Here is a 12997-nt window from a genome sequence, read left to right as displayed (position 1 = left end):
CGGCATAGCGGGGTTGGTTGGCTAAAGTAGCTTCTCCTGCCCAAAAACATATATTATACGTCGAAATCTCCTTCCAATTTGCAAGATACGCCTGCATTAGTGTTCGGACCATCCTCATCACTTCCGCCTCCAATTGGGCCTTCTCTAGTCCATGTTGGCCATGAAAGTGTCTGCGACCCGCTCTACATCAGCTGGCCAGTAGATGGGTCCTCACATGCTATCCTACTTGCGTTGCATGCTATCCTACTTGTTTTACATGTATTTATCATCGATGGATGCTCGAGTCGATTTGGACTCAGTCAAATCTGAGTCATTTCAACACCGTAACTCAGTACTGCACAATGAGGACCTCCCGCTTATGACCGAAGTGGACCTCCTTCTCGACGAGCGGGTTTAGGTATAGTAAGAGAATCGAAATGAGGATATGTTCATATTCAATCTACAATACGATAGGCTGCCTCAACTTTTTATATTGGAGGTCCAGCCTGAAATTGTATGTCATCTGTAAAGGGCCATTTTAGATTAATGAAACAACTGCTTCTTTTTTAAATAATAATTTATAATAAAAAAAATCTCGGTGGGAATCTTGAACAAAGCCACAGAGGAAATGGTTTTATTTTAGATTGCTATCAAGGTAATTTTATTTTAGGGGGTTGATGACTTCTTCTTGTCAAAAAATTTTAAAAAAATCAGCAGTGCACGACTGCATATAGGCCAGATTTGGATGAGTCACTCCTCACTCAGCGAGTCGCGACTCAACTCAGTATTGACTATGTCCATCCGACTCGCCAAGTCAAAAAAAAAAAAAAAGTAATTTACAGTAACCACATTGTCAGATAGATACAAAAAGCCCCACCATATTCATGAACACCACCACGCTTATCGATTACTTAGGGCCGTGTTTGGATGCACAAGTGAATTTGACTTGCAAACATTACAAGAACTAGTGATCTTGCATTATACTTAATTATAAATTGCAATTCAATTCGACAGTGCATCCAAACGTACGCTAAGTGTTGGGCATGTCGTTCTGAGACTGTTCAGATGTCAAACATGATGATGCCAAAGTAATAGCAGCAATCTCATAATTCTTACATGTCAATCAATCTTTCAGAAGATGGAATTTTCCCAGAGAACATTGAATGTGCATGCATATGTTGTTTTGATTCTTGTATTGCTTGGTTTAAAGCATACTCGCGCTAAAATGAACTTCTGCGGCATTGGGTTTTGAAAGGTGATGAGAAAGAGAATGGCAGCTTGCATATTATCCATGCTTGATGGGTGGCAAGAGCGGGCAATTCAAACCGAGGAGAAGTATAAAGAAATGGATATGAGCGAAGAATTTCTACAGCTTACTGCAGATATAATCGCCCAAACTGCTTTTGGAAGTAGTTACATTGAAGGGAAGGAAGTCTTTGAAATTCAAAAGGAGCTTGTACAACGTGCAGCAGCTTCTAGTCATGATGTCTTCTTCCCTGGCAGAGAGTAATTACATCACACTTCGAAACTCTTTTTGCTAGTTTAAATCTGTATTTTTCAAACGACTTGCAATGAAACGACCATAAATATGCCGGGCTTGGACCTGATTTTCCTGGGGAGAATAATATTTTGGAGAGGCATATTTGTTGCTCTGGAGATTCGAACATAGGACCTTCCTCTCCGATACCATGTCAAACAACCATTTACTCCAGAAGCTTATGCCGTCAGATTGTGGTGTATCAATGTATATCAAGGGATTTCACAACTACAACATACATGCCACCTCTTAGGAAACCAATATAGCAGATTGCGCCATTGAAATGGGATGGTCCATGTGACGAAATTTTGAAGTATCAAATGAATATTTGGTTGAACTGTCCGGTATGAACCACCTTAAGAAACCCAATTGGGAGGATTATCCTTCTTTTTTTTCTTTTTCTTTTTTGCCTTGAATGACCATTCAGCTCGGTTTTAGAAGATTTTTTCATGATATTTCTGATATGTATCTACTTTTATTTGCAGATATATTCCTACTAGATGGAATGTTCAAACATGGAAACTAAAGAGAAGAACAAGGAATACTCTTAAGCGCATCATAGAGAAAAAACTGAATTCAGAGGATGAAAGACACTTAGAGTCTAGCTATGGGGATGACCTACTTGGATTGTTGTTGGGAATGCCAATGGCTGAATCCAGTAGAAAGCAAGGCGGTCAGCTCGACATGGATGAGATAATAGATGAGTGCAAGACATTCTTCTTCGGGGGCCATGAGACTACATCTCATTTACTAACTTGGACTACGTTATTGTTGAGCTTACACAATGAGTGGCAGGAAAGACTCAGAGAAGAAGTGTTGAGGGAATGTGGGACAGAAATCCCAGACGCCGACAAGCTCAGCAAGCTGAAATTGGTACGAATACTTCGGTTTCTTCCTCTACGGTTTAATATCATGCACGCATTACGCGATGATGATGACTACAACCATGTTGTTAGGAAAAAAGATATGGTGGTATATCTTGTGGGATATTAGGATATGTTTCTCTTTGATTTGATGCTTATTTATTTATGTCATTTTACATGGATTGAACTTGCATATAAGCTCCTTATCCTTAATGGAATATAAAACAATCTTTGCACAATGTAATCAATTAATTAAAAATCGAATCAAAGAGAAGGATCCTATACTATCCTATCCTAGAAGATATCCTACAATATCACCATTCCTAATAAATAGACTCTTTGATGTCACCAAATGAAATACAGACTATATTTATAGGGAATAATGTTAGAAGGACACTAACATGCTTCTATTTCACAAAAACAGAGATACAGAGGTTGTCAAGAATAAACCTTATTTCTTTTTCTATGTCAATCAGCCAACCTAAGTCTGTGTGGAAAGTTGAGTCATTTGACCCAGTTTTGAATCAACAAGTTTGAGAACCATGATTACATACAAGGGAAATCTTTCAGATTTCCTCCATGTACCTTGATTTTTAAGAGTTATAATACCAGTGAGGTTTACAGATAAAAATCTCGCTTTTCCTCTGCATCAAGAACAAATGAATGAAGACTAATATCTATATACTTCACTTATTATAAACTTAAGATGATGCTTTTATTTTGCATTAATAATGACTGTGAATATTTTGTAGGTGAACATGGTTCTTCTAGAAACCCTGAGGCTATATCCCCCAGTAGTCATAATGACGAGAATGGCTTCTAGAGATATGAAGTTGGGAGATATTTCGATCCCAAAGGACATTGAAATATCAATTCCAGTGCTGATGATTCAGAGGAACAAGAAGTACTGGGGCGAGGATGCAGACGAGTTCAAACCCATGAGATTTGTGGATGGGATTGCGAGGGCAGCGAAGCATCCGAATGCTTTATTGGCATTCTCAATGGGCCCAAGAGCATGCATCGGGCAGAACTTTGCGATGATGGAAGCGAAGATGGCGATTGCCATGATCCTTCAGAGGTTCACTTTCACCCTCTCTCCTCAATATAAGCATTCGCCAATAATGAAAATCACCCTGCAACCACAGTCTGGCCTTCCTGTGCTTGTACAGCCTCTTCATGAGTAAAATAGATATGTATGCTTTTTAAGTATTACGAAATCTCCAATCAATAAGGCGGGCTACCTGTCATGTTAATGATTGTTACAGTGCTTAGCCCTATGTATACGTACATTGCAGTATATTTGAGTATATTAGTGGTCATGTGGAGCACAATATCCTTAGAACGAATGTTCTATATCTTCTGATTTTAGCTTTTTCACCGAGGATTTATTTCTTGCAGCTTATTATCATTATAAATAAATGGATTTTGATCAAAGTGGGCTCATGGTATAACAAAACGCCTCAAAAGAAAAACTTTTTTAAAATATTCCTTTCATGGTCCACTTACAGAGAAGTTGTAAAAAAAAAAAAAAAAAAAGGGAGGGAGGGTGGGGACTGCATTAGTCAAGCAACGAGTGCAGCAAGGGATGAAGATTTCTTTGCACAAAGTTCATGCATTAGGAACTTAGTTAAGGCCCTGACGTAGGGATGAACGTGATGATAAGGTCGATCACCGTCTTCCTCAAGAATAACTACTTCGGATCCACGAAACTTCTCTGGACTCCTCACAAAGACTTCTCGAATTCACAAGGAAAAAGCAAGAAAATATCAAAGAAATTTTGTAAAATTCGTAATTTGATTGGTGAAAGAAATAAACGAGTTCACAACCCTTTAAATAGGTATACTAAGCAATGGGAGAGATTTCAAAATCAAACTACAACTAAAACTCCTAGAATTCGCAACTTACTATAAATAGTAAACTTACTATTTATAGACAGTCATGATGTCTCCTAGGGCACAAGGTTTTCGCCCAAAAATAGTGAGTGTCCTATTTGGCTTCACCACGCTGTTCTCTTAATTATTGTAGGCACCTTTCGCGTTGGGTGCAACTCCTAAAGCCCAACGGATTAAGAGTTACAATCAAGTTAAAACTTACTATTTATATTAAAAATGAAATTAAAATAAGGAAACGACCGTCGATCTGATGGTATTTCGCAAATCCGGCCCACGCAACCTGGCTTGGCCAGGTTGGGTGGGTAACATAGCTCGTTCTACCATAAAATCATATATTTTATGTTCAATAACTCATTACGGATTGCGAGATACAACCAATTTAAGGTATGATGGTTCAGATCACTTCTATTATCGACCGGGCCTTTTTTGATCCATCTTAGTCATGAAACTGTCTGCGACCCGCTCTACATCACACACACACACACACACACACACACACACACACACACACACACACACACACACACACACACACACACACACACACACACACCAGTTGTCCCTATCTATTCTAAGCACTTTTCATGTTGGGCGCAACTCTTAAAGCCCAATGGATGAAGATGTATACTCAAACTAAAACTTATTATAATTAGTAAAAACAAAATTAAAATATGAATTTAACAGTCAATCTAATGGTATTTCACAAATTCGGCATGGGCAACCCGACATAACAGGTTGGGTGGCTAAAGTAGCTCGTCCTACCCCAAAATCATAAATCGTACGTCCGATGGCTCATTCCAGTTTGCAAGATATGCTTGTTTTAAGTCATGCTTGTTTTAAGTTCCAACAGTCTAGATCACTTTCTTCATCAACCGATCAGGACTTTTCTAATCCATCTTGGCCATGAAACTATCCGCGAACCGCTCTACATCACTCACTCACATCACATGTACACTCGATCCTGGTCTCAGTGTTGAAACTCTTGTGAGTCTACCAGTGAGCCATGAATGGATACCCGCCCCTACCAGAACTAGCTAGCTAGAGATGGACAATCCGTTGAAGAGCGTTATGTTGCACAGCACGCCAACAATGCAGTGAACCGAGATCCAATCTCCGATCTCACCCACAAACGATAAATAAGAAGAAATATAAACTAGAAAAAGAATCAAAGCATTCCAAACAAACCACAAGACAAGATATATGTGAAAAAACTCCAATAAGGGTAAAAAACCACGGATGTAAACTTTCACTATGAAGAAAAATAAAGATTATAAGGCAATATACTAACCTCTCCCTTCGAAGTACAGAGAAAACCCTTTGCCCATATGTTGGAATAACTCTCATGATGCCTAGAAAAGTCCGAAAGACCCCTATTTATAGTTTAGGCAACTCCCCTTTCGCACCTCTGCGAAAATCGACTCAAAAATCCACAGTTCGTATCAAATTCGAAAACGAATCTGCGTAACCTTGACTGGTCGAGCGGACCTTCGACTGGTTGAGCATGGGCCTTGACCAGTCAAGTACCGCGAAACTAAAAAACCAATGCTCGTTAGACTTTGAGTCGAGTCAGTCCACGATTGGTCGAGTGGGCCACTCGACTAGTCGAGTAGGGCACTCAACTGGTCGAGCGGCCGTCCAGATGTAGCTCCACATCTCAACAATCTCCCACTTGGAGACACATCTGGATGGCTGCTCGACCAGTCGAGTGCCCTGCTCGACTAGTCGTGGACTGGCTCGACTCAAAGTTCAGCGAGCATCGGTTTTTTGGTTCCACGGTAAGTTTTTTAGTTTCGCGGTACTCGACCAATCGAGGCCCATGCTCGACCAGTCGAGCACCCAGTCGAGGTTATATAAATTCGTTTCCTGATTTGATGTGGACTGCGGATTTTTGAGTCGGTTTTCGCAGATATGCGAAAGGGGAGTTGCCTAAACTATAAATAGGGATCCCTAGGGCTTTTTTAGATATTATGAGAGTTATTCGAAGGTGTAGCAAAGGGTTTTCTCTGTACTTCGAAGGGAAGAGGTTAGTATATTACTTTGTAATCTTTGTTTTCTTCATAGTGGAAGTTTGCATCCGTGGTTTTTTACTGTTGTTGGGGTTTTTTCATGTATATCTTGTCTTGTGGTTTGTTTGGAATGCTTTGATTCTTTTTCTAGTTTATATTTCTTCCTATTTATCGTTTGTGGGTGAGACCGGATATTGGATCTCGGTTCACTGCGTTGTTGGCGTGCTATACAACAACTGGTATCAGAGCTATTAGTTTAGTTTTATTGGAAGCCATGACGGAAGAAGGGAAGAATAGAATTGAGAAGTTTGATGGTTCAAACTTTGCCTTCTAGAATATGTATATAGAGGATGAATAGGACAATGCCAAATAAAAACTTATAACAGCGGAATAATAAAGAAAATGATAGCCAAATTAAATAATAATGCGGGAAAGAAAAACAACCTCAAAATTCAGATCTTGAGAGGTTGATACAAACGTTATTCTAAGGACAACCTTACACCAAAAACAGAGTTTATGGTAGGACAACCTTATTTCTAGAAAGGTCTTTGTATCAAGTCTCAAATCGAAGAGGAATACAAAAACAAATATGAATTGAATTGAAATAACTTGTAATTAAAGATGTATTGTTCTAGGGACAACCATACACCATAAAAATGGCAGGGCAACCTTGTTGGAACAACTTTCAAATGAAATTGAAAATCAAGCTTATAAAGGAATAGCAGAAAGTAAATTCTAAGCTATTACAACATTCTCACAAAGCTTGAAATAATTACAACATTCACCACCATACATACATCCCACAAAAAGAATAAAAACAATTAAAAGAATAAATCAATCAACCATAACTCAAAGGATTTATAGTGGTTCGCCTGTGTGTTCACCAACTGTTATCCAACAGCCACACAAAAAGCTACTCCACTCCTAATATCCTCACACAGGGGATATTAGCGTTCACTAAAGATAGGTTTTCCCAGGTTCACCCAAAACCCTTACAATTGTGTCTTTGTATGTGGGCTTACACAATTAAAAAAACCCCACTTCTGAGTTTTCCTGGCTTTCCTCAGATAACCAAAATAACAAGATTTTTCTGGCAAATCTTGAAAGAAACCAAAAAATAATAGAAAGGAATTTACAATATGTAAAATACCTGAATATCTCCTTCGTTGTAGCAGCCCGGTAGAACCAAATCAAAGTAGATGATTGAATGTCCAAGTTCAATGTCCAGTACTCGATTACAATGGTTCTAGATCTAATTGATTTTAAATTAAACCAAATAGGGCTTGCCTTAATTGATTTTGATTCCAAAGAAAGGGAATAACAATTCCTCTTTTCAAATCAGATTGGAATAGCAGAAACAAAATCAATTAAAATAAAGCTAAGGAAAGAAGATATTAAATAAGCACACTTAGCTTAGATGGAGCGCAGAATTATCTCTCAGAAGTTCGACGAAGATTGGCTTGAATACTATAATTAAATCGATGATTTCTTCTGAGATTCGTGCACTATTTATAGGTGAAAAGATCTTGTCTTCGACTGGTCTAGAGTGCTCTACGACTAGTTGAAGCTCTAACAGATATTTGAAAGATTAGGCGGGATAAGCTCAGACATATTAGAGATCACTAAAAATAGGTTTTCCCAAGTTCACCCAAAACCCTTACAATTGTGTCTTTGTATGTGGGCTTACACAATTAAAAAAACCCCACTTCGGAGTTTTCCTGGCTCTCCTCAGATAACCAAAATAACAAGATTTTTTCGGCAAATCTTGAAAGAAACCAAAATAATAGAAAGGAATTTACAATATGTAAAATACCTGAATATCTCCTTCGTTGTAGCAGCCCGGTAGAACCAAATCAAAGTAGATGATTGAATGTCCAAGTTCAATGTCCAGTACTCGATTACAATGGTTCTAGTTCTAATTGATTTTAAATTAAACCAAACAGGGCTTGCCTTAATTGATTTTGATTCCAAAGAAAGGGAATAACAATTCCTCTTTATCAAATCAGATTGGAATATAAGAAACAAAATCAATTAAAATAAAGCTAAGGAAAGAAGATATTAAATAAGCACACTTAGCTTAGATGGAGCACAAAATTATCTCTCAGAAGTTCGACGAAGATTGGCTTGAATACTATAATTAAATCGATGATTTCTTTTGAGATTCGTGCACTATTTATAGGTGAAAAGATCTTGTCTTCGACTGGTCTAGAGTGCTCTTCGACTAGTCGAAGCTGTAACAGATATTTGAAAAATCCGGCGGGATAAGCGCAGATAGTTCTACGATCGTCGTAGCCCACCTACGATCGTCGTAGGTCACCTACGATCGTCGTAGGTTTCCTTCGGATCGTCGTAGGTCCTGAATATCTTGGACTTGATCATATTTATTCTCCATAGATCGAGTCGTCACTGTTCCTACGATCGGTCGAGCAGTTCCGTGACTAGTCGAAAACAGATTTTATCCGGAATTTGTAACAAACTTACGACTGGTCGAGGATTTTCTTAGACTGGTCGAAGCAAGTCTAGGACTAGTCGAAGCAGACCTAAGACTGGTCGAAGAACAGACCAATCACATGTAAAATAACATTCGACTTATGTATCCGAAATGACCTACTTCTAAGGTCATCCTATGGTCAAACAAACCTCAATCATGAAGTATGGACATTGAAACAAGAGACCATGAAGAATGAGCCTTGAAGTCTTGATGTAGACTAAACCTTGAAGTAGCTCAATCTTGAAAGTAGCTTGAGTTTCAGCTTGAGTCTTGATTTCAGCTTGACTTTCAACTTGAGTCTTAAGTTCAGCTTGAGTCTCAACTTGAGTCTTGCCTTGTACTTTCTTTTCGGCTTGAGTCTTGTTTTGTGAGCAGCTCTTGCATTCAAGATCTTGAGTTTTGTACTTGAGAGCTTTGCTTGATGTGAGCTTAGCTTGTTCATGTATGTTGATCCTTGAGAGAGCTTCACTTATGCAAGTTATATATAACAGAGTATAATAGTGATTTTGGCACTACAAATTTGACAACACATAGGGATAGAAACTATAGCACTTACAATCTCCCCCTTTGTCAAATTAGTGACAAAACACATAACCATAATAAACAAAAGGATAACAACTGGTTAATACCTGCAAATCAATATTCAATATTCAACATTCAACCAGTCATTATCATTCAACAAGATCAAACATATATTCTCCTTGACACCCCACTCCCCCTGAGTAACATAACCAATGCTACTCCTCTCACAATCACATTAACAACAAACCATTCTCCCCCTTTTTGTCACAATATGACAAAGGAGAACTAAATAAAGGAATGAGAGTAAACATGAGGAGGAAATAGAGTATAGCAAAAGAGTTATAGAGATACTCAAGATAGCATCACATATATTCAGCATAAATATTACATTAAGAACAAATATCCAGCATAAAATCCAACTCAAACTCAATCAAACAAGAGCAAAGTAATAAAGTTATTACATACCAAAAGTTTCATAGAAACTAGTCAGAATTAGAACTTGAAGATGGAGCAGGAATAGAAGGATCAAGTTGGTGCATGCCTTTGTTCAAGCGCCTAAGATATTTGCGCATATACTTGAATTGCAAATCATGAGCAACAGACATGTTTTCCAACTTAACATTTATATTCTCAACTCTACCTTCTAATGCACTCAAACGTGCATCAACATCAGATGGTACAAAATCTGGATCATTAGCTGAGTCAGAATCCAGTTCCTCAAAAATATCATCCATATTAATATCAACACCAGCTTCTTCAGGACCACCATCAACACCACCACCTTGTTCAGGAAGCAGATCCAACTTCATCTTATTAATATTTGTATTGTTGAAGATCGGATGATGGATAGGTGCTTCATCAACAGGCATATCGAGTAACATATGAGTAGCCAATACAGTCATAAAATAAGCAAAAGGAATGTCACTATGACCAGGAAGGAGTCGAAATTGAAGAATGAAATGACAGATTAAGGATGGCAAACAAATCTGAGTACCATTTGAGATAGCATGGATAACACGAACCATAAATGAAGTTAAATCAGATTTATTCTCAATATGAAGTGAAAACCGTGCACCACGACTGGTCGTGGGTATCTACGACCGGTCGTAGTACGACTGGTCGTGTATACTCACGACTGGTCGTACAAACCCCAAAAATCCAATATCTTGCAATTTACACAAAAATTGAAATTTAATCTAGCAAATATATACAATAATATACAAGAAGGCATAAATTATCAATTTAAAATGCACATGCCAAGATCAAATTTCATCTTTTTGAACCTGCTTTTATCAAGAGGTTTTGTGAAAATGTCAGCTCGTTGATCTTCGGTAGGAATATATTCTAGAGATATAACTTTTCTTCTACTAATTCCCTTATATAATGAAATCTAATGTCAATGTGCTTAGTACGAGAATGCTGAATAGGATTTTTGAAATATTTATCGCACTGCTGGAATTATCACAATGTAATAACATAGAATCTGTTTAATTCCATAATCACTTAGCATTCGTTGCATCCAAACAAGTGTGTACATGCATTACCAGCTGCGATATAGCTGTTGAAAGTGATATAGAATTTTGTTTCTTACTAAACCAGGAAACTAAACAATTTCCAATAAAAAAACAACCACCACGGTTGATTTTCTATCATCTAGATTACCCGCCCAGAGTACCCAACTAATTGAACATTGGTTTCATGAGGATACCGGAGACCGAGTTTACAGTATTGCGACATATCTAATAATTCGCAGCAATCAAGTGAGATTCTTTTGGATCGATTGATATCTTGCGCAAATACCAACACTTAGAGAAATATCAGTCTACTAGCAGAGTTAGATATAACAAACTACCAATCATACTCGATAAAGTTTTGAGTCAACATTTTTACCATTAGAGTCTTTTGAGAGTTTCCGGGTAGTACTCATAGGAGTATCGAAATTCTTGCCATTCTCAAATCCAAATCTCTTGATTAGATTCAAGGCATACTTAGATTGAGAAATGAATATTCCTTGATTGTTGCTTTACTTGCAATCCAAGGAAATAAGTCAATTCCCCAACCATGCTCATTTCAATCTGTGATTTCATCAAATCTGCAAACTCGGTAGTCAAGTCAGTACAAGTTGATCCATAAATGATATCATCAACATAAATCTGTACCATTAAGATATGATCATTTTGTTTTTTAACAAACGAGTTTTATCAACAGATCCCATTTGAAAATTATGAGTTAAAAGAAATTTCGTTAGTTTCTCATACCATGCCCTAGGTGCTTGTTTTAATCCATAAAGTGCCTTTTAAGCCGATACACATAATCAGTATTTTTGGAATCTTCAAAACCCATTAGCTGTTCAACATAGACTTCTTCATGTAAATCGCCATTTAGAAAAGCACTTTTCACATCCATCTGATAGATCTTTATCTTTTTAAAACATGCAATGGATATAAATAGTCGGATAGATTCAAGACGTGCTACTAGTGCAAAGGTTTCATCGAAATCAATCCCTTCAATTTGAGTATAACCTTGTACCACCAGTCTAGCCTTGTTTCTAATTATATTTCCACATTAAATCGGACTTATTTTTGAAAATCCATTTTGTTCCAATGATGTGTTTATCTTTAGGTCTTGGTACGAGATACCAAACATCATTTCTTATGAATTGGTTGAGTTCATCTTGCATCGCAACAATCCGGTTTCTCATCAGTGAGCGCTTCTTTTACGTTAGATGGTTCAATTTGGGATGTAAAACATACATAATTACATATATCCTCAAGTTGTCTACGGGTGCGAACACCGGTGAGAGGGTTTCCAAGAATTTGTGTGGTTGGATGATCTTTAACGGTCCTCAACTCAGAATCAGTTTGATTTGATGAAGTATCGGGTTTATCAATGATTAGTACTTCATCATTATCTGAATTAGAAGTTGGTGTGTTTAAATGATCATCAATGACAACATTAATGGATTCTTGAATCACACCATCCTTTTGTTCAGAACTCTATAAGCTCGATTGTTTAAAGAGTATCCTAGAAAAATACCTTCATCACTCTTCGTATCGAACTTTCCCAAATTTTCACGATCACGTAAAATATAGCACTTCCTGCCAAAAACTCGAAAGTATTTAACAGTAGGCTTTTTATTTAACTACAATTCGTAAGACGTCTTATTATTATCTTTTTTGTGTAGACTCGGTTAATAATATAGCAAGCTGTGTTGACTGCTTCAGCCCAAAGATTTTAGAGAGCTTCATGCTATTCAACATAACATTAGCCATTTCTTGAAGCACCCTATTCTTCCTTTCTACAATTCCATTTTGTTGTGGAGTTTTGGGAGCAGAGAATTCATGTAATATTCCTTGGTCGGTACAGAACTTCTCAAAATTGCTATTCTCAAATTCAGATCCATGATCACTACGAATTTTACTGATTTGAGAAGATTTTCAGTTTGAATCCTTTTGAGAACTTTTCTTACTTCTTCAAGGGTTTCAGATTTATCCCTTAAGAAGACTACCCAAGTGAATCGGTAAAGTCATCAACTATTACCAAGATATACTTTTTACCACCACTACTTTCCGTTATGGTATGTCCTATCAAGTCCATGTGGAGAAGTTCGAGTGGTCTTGATGTGGTATTTGTATTCACCTTTTTGTGTGAGTTCTTTGTTTGTTTGCCTATCGGGCACTCACCACATATTTTATCTAATTTCTGAA

At 37.5% G+C, this 12997-nt stretch overlaps 1 protein-coding gene across 4 annotated transcripts in view; it reads left to right on the top strand.

Moving 5' to 3' along the window:
- LOC131231900 (cytochrome P450 709B1-like) overlaps positions 1-12997 on the top strand; it is a 94933-nt gene that overhangs the window by 45896 nt on the left and 36040 nt on the right. For 2 of the 4 annotated variants that reach the window (XM_058228260.1, XM_058228264.1), the window contains exons 3-5: positions 1235-1485; positions 2002-2389; positions 3132-3721. The exons of the other annotated variants lie outside the window; for them this stretch is intronic. In XM_058228260.1, coding sequence (XP_058084243.1) covers positions 1235-1485; positions 2002-2389; positions 3132-3563 — 1071 coding nt within the window. In that variant the 3' untranslated portion in view covers positions 3564-3721. Of the gene's footprint in view, positions 1-1234; positions 1486-2001; positions 2390-3131; positions 3722-12997 lie in introns of those variants that run through there. 4 annotated transcript variants of the gene reach the window in all.

This window comes from Magnolia sinica, chromosome 17 (genome assembly GCF_029962835.1).
Source record: "Magnolia sinica isolate HGM2019 chromosome 17, MsV1, whole genome shotgun sequence".
NCBI lineage: Eukaryota > Viridiplantae > Streptophyta > Magnoliopsida > Magnoliales > Magnoliaceae > Magnolia > Magnolia sinica.
The sequence above is the reverse complement of the archived record's forward strand: the minus strand, read 5'-3'. Positions and strand labels throughout refer to the sequence as shown.